At 40.0% G+C, this 21,849-nt stretch overlaps 1 protein-coding gene across 3 annotated transcripts in view; it reads left to right on the top strand.

Annotated features, from left to right (window-relative positions):
* Window positions 1–21,221, top strand: part of RHBDL2 (rhomboid like 2) — a 57,344-nt gene extending 36,123 nt beyond the window's left edge. For all 3 annotated transcript variants that reach the window (XM_040424456.1, XM_040424457.1, XM_040424458.1), the window contains 7 exons: window positions 1,189–1,400; window positions 6,018–6,166; window positions 9,014–9,126; window positions 12,777–12,877; window positions 13,413–13,473; window positions 20,429–20,490; window positions 20,919–21,221. In XM_040424456.1, the coding sequence (XP_040280390.1) occupies window positions 1,194–1,400; window positions 6,018–6,166; window positions 9,014–9,126; window positions 12,777–12,877; window positions 13,413–13,473; window positions 20,429–20,490; window positions 20,919–21,098 (873 nt within the window). In that variant the 5' untranslated portion in view covers window positions 1,189–1,193 and the 3' untranslated portion in view covers window positions 21,099–21,221. The remainder of the gene's footprint in view (window positions 1–1,188; window positions 1,401–6,017; window positions 6,167–9,013; window positions 9,127–12,776; window positions 12,878–13,412; window positions 13,474–20,428; window positions 20,491–20,918) is intronic.
* The last annotated feature ends 628 nt before the right edge of the window (window positions 21,222–21,849 follow it).

Raw genomic sequence — 21,849 nt, 5'->3', positions numbered from 1 at the left:
GTAAAAATATAGCAGGTTATGGGTACTACATTACTGGAGATAGAATGTTGATCCAGGGACTTACTCTAATTGCCATATTTGGTGTCGGAAAGGATTTTTTCCTCTAATATGGGGTAATTGGTATCCATCTCAAGGAGTTTTGCCTTTCTCTAGATTAATATAGTAGGATTATAGGTTGACTTGATTGACCTCTGTCTTTTTTATTCTTATCAACCATTTAACTATGTAAATATTGGAGGCATTTCTGTTCTTCGTAATTTACTGTAATTATGCATATAGGGTACATGTAGTAGTATGGCTATAAATAGTGGCAACTGGCCACTAATACTTGACTGCAGCTCCCCTGACCCAAATTAACTGCATCAAAGTGATTTATGATACACATACACTCAGTTCATATCTAATCACAGGTCTATTGTACTATACTAATATGATGGTGTGATAACAGTACAACAGACCCATCATCTGACCATTTAATAAATCATTATGATGCAGTCAGGGAGATATGACCAACACATGGACCGTGTTTTCCGGACTGAGCACAGTCGTGTGAATCAGCCCTAAAGTGAGCAGGACAGATTTGTGAAGACATATTATGACTGAATGTATGTAATTACGTAGCAGCTGTTGTGGAATCTAGAAATAAATGTGGCCCATCTCGCTTTAGAGGTGAGGTGCAGCTGATGTTAACTTTGGATAATGGAAGGAGAGAGTGGGCAATTGAGTGCAGGTCACTGGGAGACCAAGGAAAGAAGGAAAGTCACTTTCATACTCGCGTTTTGGTTTACCGTTTGTGAGATCCGTCATGGCCTCTCATAAGCGGTCCAAAACGGATCAGTTTGCATTCTGAATGGAAAAGGATCCGCTCAGAATGCATCAGTTTTCATCAGTTCAGTCTCCAGTTCAGCCAAACGGATCAATTGGGACGGATCTGTTTTCTATTACACAATCTGGCGCAATAGAAAAAGGATCCGTCCTCCATTGACTTTTAATAGAGTTCATGACGATCCGTCTTGGCTATGTTACAGATAATACAAACTGATCCATTCAGAACGGATGCAGACATTTGTATTATCTGAACAGATCCGTCCATGACGGATCCGCGCAAAACGCGAGTGTGAAAGTAGCCTAAGTAATGCATATACCTTGGTTCCATTCCAAGCTTCTTCCATTTCTTTGATATTGCAGACACAATGACTAACATGGAACTTGAAGGGATGGCAGGTTGGGCAGAAGAGACTGAAGAACCTGAGAAAGATCCTCCTCCTACAACATGTTGGGAAAAATTTCACACCACAATTTCAAACTGGATGCTGCCACCTCGCCACAGAATAACATATATGGAGAGAGCAAACTGTCTACCGCCTCCTATTTTTATTATTTCCATCAGCATCATTGAGGTATGTGGGAAATTCATAGATTTTTAATAAGCAGCTAAATAATATAAAATCAGTATTAGATATAACCATGAAGGCATTCTCATCATAGTAAGCTACAGAACTGTGGACAATGTGTCCATAATGCTTCACTTCCTCTGTAGTGACACATCTAAACACTGCAGATCCCTTCTTGCAAACCAGAGATAAGATCTTACACCTTGAAGCCTTTTGACAATGATGCCTGCATGGACCTTAAAGGGGTTATCTAAGGCTTAAAAAGACATCGGAGAGTGGCGGACCCGCAATGGGGTTCATACTTACCTGGTCCCTGTCTCTAGGTTCCAGCTCCCTGGCCATCTCTACAGCTCTGCGATGCTCTGGGATTAGCATTCTGTTGACGGGCACCATGTGACCGCTGCAGCCAATCACTGAACACAGCATTCACCCTTGCAGCATGTGCGCCCATCAACCAGATGTTGACACTACAGAATTGTGGAGCTGTAGAGGCGCCCGGAGAGCAATGGAGCTGGAACCCAGCTGCGGGGATCAGGTAAGTATGAACCACACCACGGGTCAGCCACACTCTGAGGTCTTTTTAAGTCTTGGATAACCCCTTTAAGACCAAGACTTTTTTCACATTCTAAGAGCCACAACTTTTTTATTTTTCCATCATTGTAGCTGCTTGACAGCTTGTTTTTTCTGGGCAACATTTCTGGGTACATATACCATATTATTTAACTGTTATTGATTAATTGTTTACTCTTTCTGTGGGTGAGAATGAAAAAAAAATGTGGCTTTTTATTTGCTTTATATTTGGCATTCAATATAAGGCAAAAATAACATGTTAACATTATTCTATGATAGGTACAATTATGTCAAGTTTATTTTAATGTTTTACTAGTTTTACACTGAGCACAAGAACTTTTGTCTTTTAAAAAAAGTCTGTTGTTGTGTTACCATATTCTAAGAGTCAGAACTTCTTTTTTTGTTTTTCCAGCAACTAAGTTTGTTTTTGCAGAATTAATTGTTTTCATTTGTACCATTTTGGGATACATATAACTTTCTACATCACACAAAAAAATGAATGCAATCAGATCACTGCCTTTGGCAGTCCTTGGTGCGTGGATCCTTAGGAGAAGGACTGTACTCTACTCTCCGAAATGCGTTGACTGGTGTGGGGAGATGTCCTGCTGTGTGCCATTTTGGACCTTTTTTTTAAAAGATGTTTGAAATAAAAATATCTATGATGTTATCCAAAACCCGATTGCTGGACCCCCTACTTTGTTTCTGCATATAACTTTTTGATCACTTTTTATTCAGTTTTTTTTTGGGAGGTGAAATGAACAAATAATAGCAATTCTGGCATTTATTTGGCCTTCATCATACAGGTTATATATAATGTGTTAATATTTTTTCAAAAATCTTAATTATTTTTTTTTTTAGTCCCACTAGGGGTACTTGAACCACTCATCTTTACACTACGTGTTGTTTCCTGTGAAGCGGTGGCGTAGTGTAATTACAGGCACTCGTCGGTGGCGTAGTGTAATTACAGGCACTCGTATCATTCACTTAAATGGAATGAGTACTTGTATTACACTGCATTTCCAAGACAAAGTGCAGTGTAATGAACAGGAAGCGGCGCGCACATGAAGCACTGTTTCCTCTTCAAACAGCTGATCGGCTGCGGTGCTTGGTGTCGGATCCCAGAGGATCAGATATTGATGACATATCCTGGGGATAGGTCATCAATATATATGGCCAGACAACCCCTTTAATGTAAAAAAATTAAATTCATGTTCATATTACATTCCATATATATATTTTTTTTAATGAAAAATCATACAGTTTAAAATGCCTTCCTTCTGTCTGAATTCAGATTTCAGAAGACAATAGTATATGCATGTGAACCAGCCCTTGACTAATGTACACACTATCATTGCTGAGCTACTGCAGCCGTCCCAAATCACTGATATCAATATCCACCAACCATATTGTTTTATCTATTATTTTTACTGTAATTACTATGGGGGAGATTGATCAAAACTGGTGTAAAGGAAAATGGCTTAGTTGCCCATAGCAACCAATCAGATTCCACCTTTCAATTTTTAAAAGCTCCTTTGTAAAATGAAAGCTGGAATCTGATTGGTTGCTATGGGCGACTAAGCCAGTTTTCAGATAGCCCCTAATGATTATGTTCTCCCACATAAATTTGACCGCCTGCCATGCTATGTTTTTCCACACATTTGAATACATGTATAAGGCTATTATTTTCCCATAGATAACCAGGACTTGCACACAATTCATTGTTATAGCATTGCTGATTAATTTTAGCCTGTATTACTCCTATCTTAAAACTAAGTTTGCTACAATTATTTACCTGTAATGACAAGCAAAAACAGGTAAAATGAGGATTACCATAATGCATCAACCCTGACATGAGTACAACCAATCCTCATAAAAGATGATTCCATTACATACCCCATTAACATTAATCTAGTCAATCCTATTTTCATACAGTCCTTCTTCCTTATAGTTCATCCAGTCATGATTTAGGATATGCAACTGCATCCATTGAGTCCAGGGGATTTATATGAAATCACACCCTTATTTCACAGGGGTGAGCACATACGATATACAGCAGTATATCCCTATAATTCAATGACAAGGTCAGTCATTCCAAAAAAAAATTACAGTAGGTGTGGTAGCTATGAAGTCTTAAGCCTCATGCAGACGTCCGTGGAATACAGACTGGCATTGCAGGAGTGCACGGCGTTATTGGTTGCTATGACGCCGTGAGCTCCGGCAATGCCAGTCCGGTATCTCACAGACCATGCTCCACGGACGTCTGCATGAGGCTTTAAAAGAAAATTAAAAGAATGGTGGGGAAGAATCTTTTAAGTAAAGAGGAGAGAGACTAATAAGGGGCAGGGAGGGTCTTAGGCTACTTTCACATTAGCGGCAGCCTTCTCCGGCAGGCTGTTCCGGTGTAGTTTTATTCTGGCCGCCTCTCGGCATGTTTGCCAGGCCGCGGCCGGACCTCCGGCCCGCCCCCATTATAGTGAATGGGGCCGGAGTGGACTTTCGGCGGCAAGTGTGCACTAGTGGTAGCACGGATTCGGCAGGCTGTTCACCCGCCGGAACAGCCTGTGGAGAAGGCTGCCGCTAATGTGAAAGTAGCCTAAGACGTCTAAGGGGGAACATGATTAACCTATACAAATATATAAATGGGCCATACAAAATATATGGTGAAAAACTGTTCTACGTAAAATCCCCTTAAAAAGACAAGGGGGCACTGTCTCCGACTGGAGAAGAAAAACGTCTGTCTCCAGAAGCGTCAAAGCTTCTTTTATTGTAAGAACTGTGAATCTGTGGAATAGACTTCCTCAGGACGTGGTCACAGCAGGAACAGTGGACAGTTTTAAAAAGGGTTTAGATGAATTCTTAAAAGTAAATTACATTAATGTTTATGAAAACGTGTAGAAATCTGAGTATCATTTCTTTTTGGGATTCGCGTTCCCACCTGTCCCTTGGTTGAAGTTGATGGACGTATGTCTTTTTTCAACCGTATTAACTATGTAACTATGTAATATATTCCAGTAAATAGGGCTACAGCTTCCTACTTCTTGTTGATTACATGTGTGATGAATGGTTCTCTGTGCCGGTAAAGGAAGCCAGTCATATTCCTAAGAATACACCACACCGATGCAAAATCTGTAGCAGGGACCTCCACCTACCATGTGTCTTTAAGGCCCTGTTCACATGGGTTCAACCGACAGTCTAATGTGCATGGGGAGCTCCCAACTTTCTCCAGACAGATTTTGTCAGCGGAGAGATGGACTGGACGAAATGAATACTTTACCCGATCCTTTTGTTCTCTGTGGAGGTAATCTACAGTCAAAAGTGTCTGACAGCGGCTTTCTCTGCTCTCCCTAAAATAAATACACATACATGTTCAGCATTCCTGACTGTGATGATAAGGAGATGACTGCTGAAAAGTGATCTGTACAGACCAAGAAGTGGCACCTTTTATTAGGCTTAGAGGCCAGTGTGAACACTGTAAACATTTTGGGATTTTTTTTAAATATAGATAGTGATATGGAAAATGAGAAATAACATCACCAAAAATTCTTTTCAAATATAAAACTTGATTTAAACAATATATATTTTTCTGATGACACATTCCCATCAACGAGATGAGCAGACTGATATATCGTTACTAGGAAACGATTAATTTAAATCCCTGTTTTCTATGTTTAGGAGTCCAGTGGGCGGTCCTACTCAGTGATTGACAGCCTTTCCTCTATAAGTATGCATACAGAGATAGCTGTCAGGCATGAGTAGGACCGCCCACTGGACTCCTAGACATAGAGAGCAGGGGATTAAATAAATGAATTATTGAAGCTTATATATCTATATATCATTTTACTCATTTTCTTCGGCTTTGCCCCACGATGGTGCAGATCACACACACACAATATGACAAGTTCCCTTTAATTTCTGAGCAGCCTATGAAGCTCTTCCAATTCAGTAACTGGTAATGTCTAACAGGAAAAATGAATGCAGATTTTATTCTACAAGAAAAGTAGAGAAATGTTTCCTTTCATTCATCTTTGTCCCTGTTTGTTTCTTTTGATCCAGCTGGGGGTTTTCATTTACTATGCAGTATGGATGCCACAGAAACAATGGATCACACTGGATACTGGTATCACTAACAGTCCATTCATATACCGACCAGATAAGCGAGAGGAGGCATGGCGATTTGTATCTTACATGTTAGTCCATGCAGGGTAAGAATGAAAGCTGGAAGGCCTTCAATGTGATGTAACGAAGCATATGGTGTATAGTTTCTGTAAATGAGATCCCTCACATGAATACAGATTGAATACAGGCAGGAATTCACACCGACGACTGTTATTCATACAAAGACATGTTAATACAAGAACTGAGGAAATGATTTATTACTATACTCTATAAAGAGAATATACTGTATATCCATTAGGTTCCATTTCTTCTGGAATGGGAGTAATGATATCAGATTTTAGGCCCTTAAACATACCATTAAGAGAAGACCTGTCACCCAGTTCTGTAGCCGAAGCAGCATGCAGCTAATCAATAACTTGTATCGATTGAACTCACTAACCCAAGGCCTAAATGTGCAATGGAACTCACTTATCTGTGGATTTTACTCTGGAAACTACACACGGAAGCTATACCAGAGAAGTTCCGAAATCTCACCCGGAGCATAATGAAGGGCTTTATACAATATGCCATTTTCTGCAATTAAAGGGGTTATGCCATGATTAATGTAAAAAATGATTATCATATTTTACATAACAATCTCTTTCTAACAAAGCTAGAACTAGCCATGTATCTCACATGGATCCAGAGATATCCCCATTCATTGCGCCAATTGCACTGCTATTATTTTAGGCCGGTAGCTCAGGGGTGTATCCTTTCTCGTGGGGGCATGCTCTTTATGCTGCAACTCTTTCTGCGTAACTGCCACAGCTTGTAACAAAACATATGGCGGGTGGTAGTTGAAGATTTAAACTGAGCGCGTGCGACCACCTGAATGAGGTGGACAAGAAATAAGGAAAAGAACTAACAGCAGGTAGCACTATATAGTTACATTTTACTGAATAACTCAGTGGTTGTACTAAATGCTTAATTACATGCTATTACAAAAGTATTCAGATCCAGGTGCTTGTTTGAAAAATGTTAAATATTTTTCATGGCACAAAGAATAAATTATCTAGAAGAATGATTTCTTCCACTTAAGTAGTCAGCATTGTATACACTAGGGATGCTCAACCTGTGGCGCTCCAGCTGTTGTAAAACTACAACTCCCACGATGCTCTTCTGTAGGATGATAGCTGTAGGCTGTCAGGGAATGGCGGGAGTTGTAGTTTTGCAACAGCTGGAGGGCCGCAGGTTGAGCATGCCTGGTATACACCATAAATAAAGCTTGCCGTAAAGTGGATTTTTGTCTCCTATTTCAATCGGATCTACAGACTATTTAATATATACGGGGTCTGACAGGCTTCTACCAATGTCTACCTTTGGGGGAAACAAGGATCCTGGTGGCTGCATAAACTAAACGACCTAAGCTATGCCTTCAATAGCTGTTGCCAAAACACATTGGGGGGAATTTATCATATGCAATATTTGAAGTCTGTTTTGCTTAAGTCTGCATTGGCATACTTTGATCCAAATTTATCAAATGTCAAAATAGTTTGGTTCATTTAATGCATCTTTGAACTTTACACTTGCTACTCCACTTTTTCTATGCCATCCCCCTGCTCGAGTAACTTTGCAACTTTTTTGTGACTTTTCAAAAAAAGTTACATTGATAAGTCTGGAGGGGAAATAATTACCATACCTAATCAGTGAGAGGTGTAAAATTCAAAAAGTTGCAAACTCTATTTTGCAACTTTTTGAAACCAGAATTCTAGAGTGCAGGGTGTGATAAGTTCCCCCATTTTTGTCCGACTGTTGTTCCTCCTGATTTCTCCATACATATGCACTCTCATTTCGAACAAGTGCACATGTACTCTCAAGAGAAATAAGGAGCTGCCAGACACCAACAGTAGTGGCTTAACACCCAGGAGAACAATGGACTGAACAGGTTGACATTCAACATATCCAACCCATTCCAGCCCCCCCCCCCCCTCCCCCCTTCCCCATGTCGGGAGAAAGAAGAGATAGCCAAGGGACAGGAGAGTTTGCACACACCCATACACATATATTCTGACAGTCCTGCTGAAATTGGCTTTGGCTGACTATGCTGTTATGTGTATGAATACTATTAGGCAAGTGCTTATGAAACAACACACGTTTGACTGAGCTGAGTATGTGTGAGATTTGGAAACAAGGCCCTGTTTTTCATTAAAAAAAAAACAGCACCAATCTTATCTATGTGCTTCATCTGGGATTGTAGTTTAATTGTAGATTAATTCCATTCACTTGCAACTCCTAGACACAACCTATGGACAACAGGGGAAAAATGAAGACCCTTTTATTCTTATCTCATACAACCCCTTATGTTTGAGTGATCTTTGCTACAAGGAAAATGTTTTTCAGAGGAACCTTTCTTAGTAAGAATGATTTGAACATGACAGTGCATGCAAAATCAAACCATGGTTGCCCACAGACAACATTGGGGTTTTTCTATTGACTATTATGTCTGGCATCGAAAATAAAAACATCATCCATGGATTAATAAGAAGGTTTGGCAATGTTTGTACAGCTCATGCACTATTAGGGTGGTGTCACACATACGTTTCTGTGGCAGTTTTTCATGCAGTTTTGTGAGCCAAAGCCTGAAGTAGATCCTGGAGGAACCATAAATAGAAATCCTTCCTTTATTTTTCAAATTCCCTTCCAACCCACTTCTGACTCAAAAGACCACATCAAAAGCTGCCATCAAAGCTGTGTGTGACACCACCCTTAAAGTGACATGCGCTGTGGAAACAAAAGCCTGAAGGCAACAGCAATGATGGCCATGAAGCCTGAGTGAGAGGGTGGGATTGTTGCTGCAGATAACATGGCCCTTTGCTCCTCCAGTCCATTCCAACAGTCTAACAGACAGACCCAGGCTGACATTTAATTTAACCATGTATGCATTTTTTTCATAGAGTACAACACATTATTGGGAACCTGTTTCTCCAGCTTTTTCTTGGAATCCCACTAGAGATGGTCCATAAAGGACATCGTGTTGGATTAGTTTACATTGCAGGAGTCATCGGAGGTCAGTGTTATTGCAAGTGCTAACCTGTAAACTCTAATGTACCATTTTTTGAATGAATGAGTAACACTGACTCTCTATAGTCAAAAAAGTGCATAAGTCTAAGGATTTTACATCATACTTTTGTATTATACTGCGTAGTGTACAAAGAATATCAACAAGCTGCTGCTGATGGAGCTGTTGCCCTTATGTCTCTATTAGTAATATGAATACACTGGGATGTATTGTCATGGACCATGGCTCTGACTGGATTATTATGACCATAATACATGCTGTGGGCCTGCTTAGACTGCTTGTATGCTCACATAATAAAAAGCAGCAGGCACTAATGTGTTAATGATCATGGCTGATCTACAGTAGGTATTTTCACAGACCATAATGAGTGTTATTCAAAGGAGAGGCTTCACTTTACAGTAATTATTTTTGCCTTTACTAACTCAACCTCATAGATTCAGAATCTATCAGCAGTGTTCACGGTTAACCGCCACTCCATTCCAACTCATCCTCACTTCCACTGGGCAGCAAAGAGGAACGGGGAGCTCTAGACCCCTGTAACTTTGGCGGATCCACCGCCGCTTCTAAATGTAAGCCAGTTTCCGAGCTGACTTACATTTAGACCATTTTCTATGACGAAAACAGGCATAGAAAATGGTAAATGAAATGGGCCTGCTGGCCTTCCCAGCCCACACCACACCCACTTTTTTAGACCTGGCGTGAGCAGGGTGAAGTCGCAGATTGCGGCATAAAGGACCTTTGCGCCGCAATCTGTGCCAGAAATACGCCTAATATAGGTGTATTTCTGGTTAATAAATGACATAAATAATGTAATAAATAATACAAACCGGATTCCAAAAAAGTTGGGACACTATACAAATCGTGAATAAAAACTGAATGCAATGATGTGGAGGTGCCAACTTCTAATATTTTATTCAGAATAGAACATAAATCACGGAACAAAAGTTTAAACTGAGAAAATGTACCATTTTAGGGGAAAAATATGTTGAATCAGAATTTCATGGTGTCAACAAATCCCAAAAAAGTTGGGACAAGGCCATTTTCACCACTGTGTGGCATCTCCCCTTCTTCTTACAACACTCAACAGACGTCTGGGGACAGAGGAGACCAGTTTCTCAAGTTTAGAAATAGGAATGCTGTCCCATTCTTGTCTAATACAGGCCTCTAACTGTTCAATCGTCTTGGGCCTTCTTTGTTGCACCTTCCTCTTTATGATGCGCCAAATGTTCTCTATAGGTGAAAGATCTGGACTGCAGACTGGCCATTTCAGTACCCGGATCCTTCTTCTACGCAGCCATGATGTTGTGATTGATGCAGAATGTGGTCTGGCATTACCTTGTTGAAAAATGCAGGGTCTTCCCTGAAAAAGATGACGTCTGGATGGGAGCATATGTTGTTCTAGAACCTGAATATATTTTTCTGCATTGATGGTGCCTTTCCAGACATGCAAGCTGCCCATGCCACACGCACTCATGCAACCCCATACCATCAGAGATGCAGGCTTCTGAACTGAGCGTTGATAACAACTTGGGTTGTCCTTGTCCTCTTTGGTCCGGATGACATGGCGTCCCAGATTTCCAAAAAGAACTTTGAATCGTGACTCGTCTGACCACAGAACAGTCTTCCATTTTGCCACACTCCATTTTAAATGATCCCTGGCCCAGTGAAAACGCCTGAGCTTGTGGATCTTGCTTAGAAATGGCTTCTTCTTTGCACTGTAGAGTTTCAGCTGGCAACGGCGGATGGCACGGTGGATTGTGTTCACTGACAATGGTTTCTGGAAGTATTCCTGAGCCCATTCTGTGATTTCCTTTACAGTAGCATTCCTGTTTGTGGTGCAGTGTCGTTTAAGGGCCCGGAGATCACGGGCACTCAGTATGGTTTTACGGCCTTGACCCTTACGCACAGAGATTGTTCCAGATTCTCTGAATCTTCGGATGATGTTATGCACAGTTGATGATGATAGATGCAAAGTCTTTGCAATTTTTTGCTGGGTAACACCTTTCTGATATTGCTCCACTATCTTTCTGCGCAACATTGTGGGAATTGGTGATCCTCTACCCATCTTGGCTTCTGAGAGACACTGCCACTCTGAGAAGCTCTTTTTATACCCAATCATGTTGCCAATTGACCTAATTAGTGTAAAATATTGACATTTGCCATCTCCACATCATTGCATTCAGTTTTTATTCACAATTTGTTTAGTGTCCCAACTTTTTTGGAATCCGGTTTGTACATAAATATATCAAAACATATTCATATTTACTCATGATTATGTACCTATTGGTTTTTGTTTTTTTTAAGGCGTCATGTCTTCCATTCATGATGGAAGCGTGGCCGCTATGACAGATCCTGTTCTCAACTCTGATGGGTCCCACTGACCTATAATAAGGGTTTGTTAGGCTTCAGTTTGGTTGTGTTTTTTCCCCAGCAAGAATACCTTTGAAAGACACATCAAAAATTGTGGAACCCCAGACAGAATGTTAACATATCCTTTCAGAATTTCACAATGCAGCATATCTTTCTTTAGGGTGGATAGGGCCATAATAAGTAAAGTCAAATGATAACATTTCATCTGCCTGCACCCAATCTCAAGATTGTGACTCCACTGGGGACAAGGACTGATGTGAGTGATGACAATCTCAAGACTGTGACTCCCCTAGGGACAAGGACTGGTGTGAGCGATGCCCTCTAGATTGTGATCTCACTGGGGACGAGGACTGGTGTGAGTGATGACAATTTCTAGATTGTGATCTCACTGGGGACAAGGATTGGTGTGAGTGATGCCCTCTAGATTGTGATCTCACTGGGGACGAGGACTGGTGTGAGAGATGACAAGTTCTAGATTGTAATCTCACTGGGGACAAGGATTGGTGTGAGTGATGCCCTCTAGATTGTGACTCCCCTGGGGACAAGGACTAGTGTTAGTGATGCCCTCTAGATTGTGATTCCCCTGGGGACAAGGACTGGTGTGAGTGATGCCCTCTAGATTGTGATCTCACTGGGGACAAGGACTGGTGTGAGTGATGACAATTTCTAGATTGTGATCTCACTGGGGACAAGGGCTGGTGTGAGTGATGCCCTCTAGATTGTGACTCCCCTGGGGGACAAGGACTGGTATGAGTGATGCCCTCTAGATTGTGACTCCCCTGGGGACAAGGACTGGTGTGAGTGATGCCCTCTAGATTGTGACTCCCTTGGGGACAAGGACTGGTGTGAGTGATGCCCTCTAGATTGTGATCTCACTGGGGACAAGGACTGGTGTGAGTGATGACAATTTCTAGATTGTGACCTCCACTGAGGACAGGGACTGGTGTGAGAGTTGACAATCTCAGTACAGTGCTGTGGAATATATTGATATAATTCAAGACTTTATCAACGTATCTAATTATTCTAATGTCATTTAAAGAAGCACTCTAATCATAGATACTTTCCACATCAATCTGAACTCATTTATTTTAATTTTAGCGCTAACATATTCTGCAGTGCTGTACAGCGATTCTCATCACATACCTCAGTCCCTGTCCGTAGGGGGGCTCACAATCCAACTGAATGCTTGAACTTTCAGAAAAGTGCACCCATTATTCATATTCTGCAGCTGCATACCAACATGTGAGGATTTCTGTCTTTACAACTAGGGTCTCTGGCAAGCTCCATCTTTGATCCACACCTTGGTCTGGTAGGAGCCTCTGGGGGAGTCTACGCCCTAATTGGAGGTTACTTCATGAATGTCATAGTGGTAAGTTGAATTTTGTAACAATATATACATATTGTATATGAACTTTTCAGCAGTTATTGTGTATCCATAATACTGACTAAATAAGATACCTGGTACTGTAGTAATAAGAACTAATAAAAAAATGTCTAGTAGAGGAATCAACAAATCATGTCTGATGCCATTTGACATTTATTTTAAATGCTGATTCTTTTTAGTACTTGCTGCAACCCTTGATATAAATCTATATTCTTCTGCTCACAGTAAAACAATGGGGGTAATTGGGTCTAGCCAAGTAGAGTTGTAAAATGTATTTATACTGGAAACTACTTACACCTGGACTGGCATATGAAAGTTGCTAATGTTTGTTCAAGTCTCATTTCGTGAATAATGTGAGACTCTCTGCTCTTGCCAGTTTTTTTTAAATGGGTGGGGATTAGCAGAAAGGGCTAGGACTTCGTAGCCCAAAAGACTTACTATAATTTATACCAGAACTGCAATAAATGCTAGAGGTACAGTCAAAATGAAGAAAATGTTTTTTTATTTTTTTTCCCCACAGAATTTCACAGACATGGTGCCTTTGTTTGGAATTTTTAGAATATTGGCCATTCTTATGATAGGTAAGTGCCTATAATATACACTAGATGGACAAAAGTATTTGGACACACCTCTTAATCATGGAATTCAGGTATTTCATTCAGTCCCCTTGCCACAGGTGTATAAAATCCAGCATCTAGCCATGCAGTCTGCCTTTAGAAACATTGAGCGGGGAACCACTGCTGTAACAAGTCAGTGCATGAAATTTCTTCCCTACTAGATATTTCACCATCAACTGTGAGCGTTATTTTTGCAAAGTGGAAGCATTTAGGAACCACAGCAACTCAGCAACAAAGTAGCAAACCATGTAAAGTTACAGAGCTGGGTCACTGAGTGCTGAGGCGCATAGTGCATAAAAGTTGCCAACGCTCTGCCGACTGAATAACTGCAGAGCTACAAACCTCCTTTGGCATTAACATCAGCACAAAAACTTCATGGCCTGGATTTCTATTACCGAGCAGGTGCATGTACCGCACGTCTTACATCACCAAGCACGATGCATCGGATAGAGTGGTGTAAAGTATGCTGCCCCTGGACTCTGGAGCAGTGGAAAAAGGTTTGGTGGACTGATGAATCATGTTTCTCCGGCAGTCTGATGGACAAGTCTGGATTTGACAAATGCTCGGAAAACATTACCTGCCTGACTGCAATGTGCCAACTATAAGGTTTAGTGGCGGAGGGATAATGTGATGGGGTTGCTTTTCAATGGTTGGCCTAAGCCCCTTAGCTACAGTGTAGGAAAATCCTAAAGGTACCTGTCACTATAAAAATGGGGTGTAAATCTACAGGCATCATGTTATAGAGCAGGTGGAGCTGAGTAGATTGATATAAGTTTTATGGGAAAAGATTTAGTAAAACTTGTAATTTATACATTTAAATTCCTGCTCATTCTGGGCCTTGAAGGGAAGGAGATAGTCCTATCAGTGATTGACAGTCTCCCCCCCCTATGACTGTGAATACACAGATAGCCGTCAGTCAGTGATACACCCTTGACTTCAAAGCCCAGAATGATCAGGAATACAAATGAATGATATACAAGTTATACTGAGTCCACACAGCTCTTACAGTTCTATAACATGATGTCTGCAACTCAGACACCATGTTCAATGTGACAGGTTCCATTTAATGCTTCAGCATACCAAGACATTTGGGCAGTTGTACGCTTCCAACTTTGTGAGAGCAGTTTAGTCAAGACCCTTTTCTGTTCCAGCATGACTGTGCCCCAGCAAAGAAAGGTTCATAATGGCATGGTTGGGTGAGCTTGGTTTGGAAGAGCTTGACTGGTCCACACAGAGCCCTGACCTCAACCCCATCAAACACCTTTGGGATGAACTAGAACGGAGATTGAGAGCCAGGCCCCTCTTATCCAGTATCAACGTCTGACCTCACAAATGCTTTTCTGGATGAATTGGCAAAAATTTCTGGAGACACACTCTAAAATGTTGTAGAAAGTCTTCCCAGAAGAGTAGAAGCTCTTTTAAAGATCCTGTAGATGTAATGTGTAGTTGTCCCAATACTTTTATCAATATAGTCTACATATATACCAACTGGTCTGATATTATTTCTCATTATAGGCTGTTTTGAGTCTCTTTCTGTCTCTCTTCTCACAGAGGGGACATGTTTGCATCTTGTTATTAATATTACAAAATCACAGCAGTTTAAAATCATCTGTTCGTTCTGTAATGGCGATAGGCAGCACTATAGTCTATTAAATATTAGGGTGGGCTTGTGTTCATGGAAATCAGCCAACTTTAAAAAGCAGAGCTGCAGAGTAGGCAATAGGGGAGAACAGTGGCCTGATTTTGTGATGAGTGAGGGTACTTTCACACTAGCGTTATTCTTTTCCGGTATTGAAATCTGGTAAAGGGTCTCAATACCGGAAAAAAACGCATCAGTTTTGTCCTAAGGCATTCTGAATGGAAAGCAATCCATTCAGCATGCATCAGGATGTCTTCCGTTCCGTCCCTTGTACGGTATTTGACAAAATGGTATTTGACAAAGGTATTTTGCCAAAATCCCGGAACACTACCACACTTGCCGGATCCGGCATTGATTTCCATAGAGATGTATTAATGCCAGATCCGGTACCAAGTGTTCCGGAAATTGCCGCGTTGCCGGATCTGGTCCTCCGGTCTGCGCATGCGCCAGGACATAGGAGCAGCTATTTTTGCTTTTGATCTTTGATCTAACGGTTCCGGAAAAAAACATATTTCCGTTTGCATACTGTTTGCCGGATCCGGCAGGCAGTTCCGTTGCCAGAAGATGCATTTTAAACTACTTCAGAATCGCTGGAGCCACTGACCATATCTGTGGCCTAATAAAGCAGAGGCAAAATGCAGCCAGCACTGATGAAAATAAGTAGTCACTTACATACAACTGTGCATCCACTGTAAGTTGTCCTACATACAGTATGATGCACAACAGAGGTGAAGGAATGGCTTTCAGCATCACCAGAATCATAAGGTTATATGGATTTTGCTTGTTAAATCTTAAAATATGATTTCCTCTTCCCTAAAGGGTTATTACATATAAAAACCCCGGCCCAGGATTTATGCCGTCCAGATTTTAGTCGGGAGTGGGATAAATTATTACAGGAGCAATCCATAGCTCTAACCCACCTGATTATTACAAGGCGGTGCATAATCTTGGAGGAAACTACGCAAAAAATTGCTGAAATTAAAATTATAACAGACAAATTTCCAAAGAATGAAGAATCTAATATATTGCAGAACAGATTGTGCAACAATTTGGACAGAATAGAACGGGAAATAATGGACAAAAAAATAAAAAAATTCTTTTTTCATAAAAGAGAAAGAAAAGAAAGGAAAGAACAAAATGTGGAACAAATAATGGTAGCAAGTAAGGGAGACACTCAAATAGGCACGAGCACAGTAATAAAAGAAAAAGAAAGTAATGATTCAAATAAACACCCTAATTTCAACATTCCAGTACACAATAGGTTTGAAGCTTTGGAAGAAAGGGAGTCTTTTTTAGATCGAACTCCCCCACATCACCACACACGCACGAGAAACCCATCACCTCCAAAGAAAACATACAGGGCTCACCACAATTCACCAATAGATCATCACTACAATTTGAGGGACAGACCTCAATCACATTGGACACAGCAAGACTACAAAACACCGAGATCAGGGAGACACCACCAATACCCCAATGCACACAATCACAATGCACAAACCAGACGATTTCACGAAGAAGAAAGGTTAGAACAAGGAGAGGTAGGAGGAAGGGATCACTATCACAGGTAAAAAACACATCAGTAAATAACGATGCTATCATAAATTTAAGTTCCACTATATTAACAGAAGTCCAAAGTCATCTTTTAAACAAAGGTTTAAAGTTCGCCCCAACCGAAAAATTAAACAAATTCACAACGTTTATTGGGATAGAAAAATTCATAAGACGCCTATGTCTAAAAAAATATTTCGCTAAAAATCCTATAGAAAGGGAACTACAAATAAGTGGAATAGAAAGCAAAAATTACACCCACACTAACCTAAAAAATCGTTCAAAAAAATATCCGAGAAACGAAATCAGCCAAGAAATGGCGTCTTTTAAGGAGAATGTAGGAAATGACATACGTAAGATTAAAGATACGAATAGGTTTAAGCGCCAAAATCTAACGAAAAGCGAAATTGGTATTTTGAAACAGTTACAAAAGGACAATAATATTATTATCCGCCCTGCCGACAAAGGAGGGTCGATAGTAATACAAAGTACGGAAAATTACAATTCGGAATGTCTTAGACAATTGTCTGACACTAATACATATCAGAAACTTACTAAAGATCCCACAAATGAATTTTTTGAAGAACTGGTCAAACTATGTGAAGAAGGTAAAATGAAGGGCATTCTAAAAGATGAGGAATATAATTTTATTTTAAACAAATACCCGAGAATCCCAATCTTTTATTGCATACCAAAAATCCATAAGGATATGACAAATCCACCAGGTCGCCCAATAGTGTCAGGGATAGATTCCTTAACATGTAATCTGTCCCAATATATAGACACATTATTACAACCAATAGTTAAAAAAATCCCCTCCTATACGAAAGATTCCACAGAAATAATCAAAACTGTGGAAAATATGGTATTTGAGGAAGGCTGGTGGATGGGCTCTCTGGACGTACACTCACTGTACACGATCATTAAACACAAACAGGGCAAGGAGGCAGTGAGTGCTCAACTAAAAAAAGAAGGAAGTTTAAAAGATGACCAAATAGAGTTCTTAATAAGAGGGATAGATTTCATTTTAACGCACAATTATTTTTATTATGAGGGAAATTTTTACTTACAGATTCAGGGCACGGCGATGGGCACCAGGTTCGCCCCCAGCTATGCCAATCTTTTTATGGCATTTTGGGAAGATCTGGCCATAACGCTCCGGCTGGGGACGGACCTGGTGCTCTGGAAAAGATATATAGATGACGTGTTTTTTATTTGGAAATCGGGCAAAAGTAGTTTGGAAGAATTTCTCAATATTATTAATGTAAATGATTTTAATCTCAAATTTATCCACAATATTAGTCAAGACATTTTAGAATTTTTAGATTTAAAATTATATGTAGAAGACGGTTTTTTAAAAAGTTGCACATTCATCAAACCTGCAACCAGGAACAGTTATATTTTGTACAGTAGCTGTCATCTTCCCAATTGGTTGACAAATATCCCACAGGGACAATTTCAAAGATTAAAACGTAACTGTACGATGGATGAACAATTTGAGAAGGAGGCATTCGCAATGTCAGAAGCATTTAGGGAAAAAGAGTATCCAGAGAGTTTGATTAAGGGATCACTAGATAAAGTGAGACGAATGCAAAGGAAAGATTTTTTTGAAAATAAAAATAAAAAGGTGGAAGATGAAGTTTGCAAAAATGATCAAATTAGGATTACACTCCCATTTAATAATGAATATAGAAAAATTCAGGGAATCATACGCAAACATTGGCACATATTAAAGAAAGAAAAAATAATAGGCCCCCTGATCCCACCTAATCCATGCATTACTTTCACCAAGGCCCCTAACCTGGCAAATATAGTGGCACCTACGATAAAAAAGAATAAAATACCTGAACCCTCCATACAAAACTGGATCCATATGGAAGGATTCTATAGATGTGGGCAATGTGGCAATTGCAAAATTACCACATTCCCACGCAAAACAGGAGAAGTGATCTCAACAGTGAATCACCACAAACATGTTATAAAAGATTTTTTAACCTGCAGTTCTGAAAACGTAATTTATATTATAGAATGTCCCTGTGGGAAGCAATATGTGGGAAGAACAAAAAGAATGTTGAAAAAACGTATCTCCGAACATGTAGCTAACATTAAAAAAGGATTGGAGACACACGTATTGTCCAAACATTTTAAAATGCTACATAATCAGAATCCATCTGGGATAAAATTTGCCGCAATTGACAAGGTGACCAAAGAATGGAGGGGGGGAGATCATATAGGCAAAATGTCGAGGGTGGAGACGCAGAGAATTTATGAACTGAACACACTTGTGCCGGGAGGACTGAACTCAGAGTTCGAGTTATTCGGATTCTTATGATGGGGGGGGCCCGCGGCGGGAGACGGGATCCTTCCCAGTGAAAAAATTTTTTTCTGGGGGGGTCCGGTCCTCCGCGGCGGGCCTCCACCGACACTTCAGTCCCGTATCCGACACTATTCATGTATACTCTGCTTAGCCACGAACTCGCCCACACCCTACGTAAAAACTTTGTAGAAATTAAAAAGATTTTTTGAAAAAATGTATAAAAATAATTAGTCATATATTTATTTATGTATATTTATATTGATGCTTGTGCAAGTGTTTAATTCTAAATTTTATTGGATGCTAGTAAATTTTGGTGATATGAATAAGTCGGAAGAAAACCGCATGAATACCGCGGGAGAGATTGCGTTTTGTTGCAGATAAGATATTATAGAAATGGCGACAAATCACACTGAATGTAGTGATAAAAATTTATATTTGCTTAATGCCAACTTAATTTGTTTTTCTACATTTCGTACTGCCTATATTGGGATATAGCTGAAGGATAAAAAGAAGTATATACAAATTTAGTATAGAGAATAAAAGAAACTGTTGAAAATGAGGCGTTTCCAAAATCCACACCAGGTCTTGTGAAACAAGTCCAATTACACAGCAGATGATAGTTGTGTCATTATCTGAGACTATATAAAGAAGCTTAGAAGGGGGACTCATTACCACTGAGGAAGGGGTGATAACAGACCCCGAAACGCGTTTGGTGCTAGGATCCCCCCTGATGGACATTGACTTTCCGTGCTAAAGTATCATAGATACCCGGATCTACTGTGTCTCACTGCAGACCTTATGCGCACTCCAAAAGGATTTCTCTGAGGAGTATCACACTCTCATCTACAAATCAAGTCCAGCGCAGAAAAAAGGAGCCTGCATTAATCATCGAGCGCCGGCTCTTCTACTGATAGAGCGGCGCCTACGAGACAGAGAGGGGAACGAAACTCATATGTGATATCCCTGAACTCAAAGTACCGGCACAGCAGCGGAATAAAGCATTTCAACTGAACAGTGAGTAAAGCGGGACGCCGCATAACTAAATCACTGTATTGAAAATCTGAGATTTCATTTCATTTGCGGAGGAGAAGTTATATTTGGGCTATCAATACCCTAAAGAATATTTCTACAGTATACCCAAACTCAAAGTTGGAGGAACATTTATTTTAAAGACTTTTTATCCCCGAATAATCAGAGGCGGTCTTATTCCTAAATATTTTTTAGATTAATAGGAATTTAGTTTTATATTTCATATTTTATTATATTTATCCGGATTTTATGTTATGGTGTTTTAATGGTATTAAATGAATTGTCTATATGTTTATATGTCCTATTGATAATAAATTGTGAGGTTCCTTTTATTCTAGAGAGTGCCCAGTATCTTTTTTCATGATTTCCTCTTTGTTGTACAGTTGGGACTGATGTTGGATTTGCCCTCTACAGAAGATATATCTCTAAAGTGACCGGTTCAAAGGTAAACTGTCTTTTTTCAATAAAGCTAAGCTCACACAGGGAGAAAGGCCTGTCATACATATGAGATAGATGTCAGCCGGACACATTGCTCAGCTGACAGCTATCACTCCTGATCCCCCATACACACACACATCCCCAGCTCCAATAAGTATGGATGTGTTTGAATGAGGAGAGGCGAGAAAGCCACTTTCATACTGCTCTGGCAGGATCGGGCATATGTAAAAGGTGTACATGTATCCATTTTTTATGTGAATTTAGAAATATAATTTGTAAAAGTGGTCTTGCCATTTTTGGGACATTTTTCTTCTACTTTGAATAAAACTAAAGTAAGTCAAAAAAATATGTCAAAATGCTTTGGAACTTGCAGGCTACAGTCAATCAATTAATGGCTTTCTTGGCATTAACCATTTGTTCTCCTGGCTTTCACAGGTCTCATTTGTGGCTCACTTTGCAGGAGGGCTTGCAGGAATGTCTATAGGCTACGCAGTGTTCAGCTGCTTTGACAAAAAATTGATAAAGGACCCAAGGTTCTGGATCTGCATTGCCGCATACGTCGCTTTCCTAGTTTTTGCTGTATTCTTCAATATATTCTTGTCTCCGGTGTCCTAATTCTTTTCAAAAACCAGAATATGTTTACTCCTCAACATCTCAAATCTGAGAACTTGAAGCTTCTGAGCCAACCTACCACATGCAATTTATATTATGGATGTCTTCTCATGTTGCAAAGGTGCCCTCGCCTGAAGGTCTTTAGGCGCTACCTCTAAAATTACACCCCTGTTCTTGACCCCAGATATCCCAATAGTTAAACACAGTTTTGGATAATGCTCAGAATATGGACACAAAAAAGAGCGCCTAGTGGAGTCATTACTAACCATCATGCCACGGTTCAACTTGACCAGTATGCTACTGCCTTACTTTTAAAAATGTTTACAAGATTCAGAAAATCTAGTTTATACCTCAATGCCACAGGAGAAAACCCTTTCCTCACTTACTAAGTGTATATGTCAAATTTTGGAAAGACTATTGCCTGTGGTTGAACATCCATGAAGTGCCTTGATATGCGTAGTACTTGACCAATTCATCGTGCTTGATGGATCATATCAGAACTATACATGTTTTGGGCATTTTTACTTGTAATTTAAATGTCATGTGTACCTAAAGGTTTACTATAGTTATTGATCAGTTATGTTGTACATATATACTCATGTATTATCCCGTTTGTAGTGCCACTATTCCTGACATCTTATAGCATGTCTTTAAGCCCAGCTGTCATCTGCCTGTTTTCTATATTCTTGGTGGCTCTTTTACTTTTACTCATTGGGACTTATTTATTGAGTGGCATGTAATATGCCTGTCTTAA

The sequence above is a fragment of the Bufo bufo genome, chromosome 3, assembly GCF_905171765.1.
Source record: "Bufo bufo chromosome 3, aBufBuf1.1, whole genome shotgun sequence".
NCBI classification, from domain to species: Eukaryota; Metazoa; Chordata; class Amphibia; order Anura; family Bufonidae; genus Bufo; species Bufo bufo.
The sequence above is the reverse complement of the archived record's forward strand: the minus strand, read 5'-3'. Positions and strand labels throughout refer to the sequence as shown.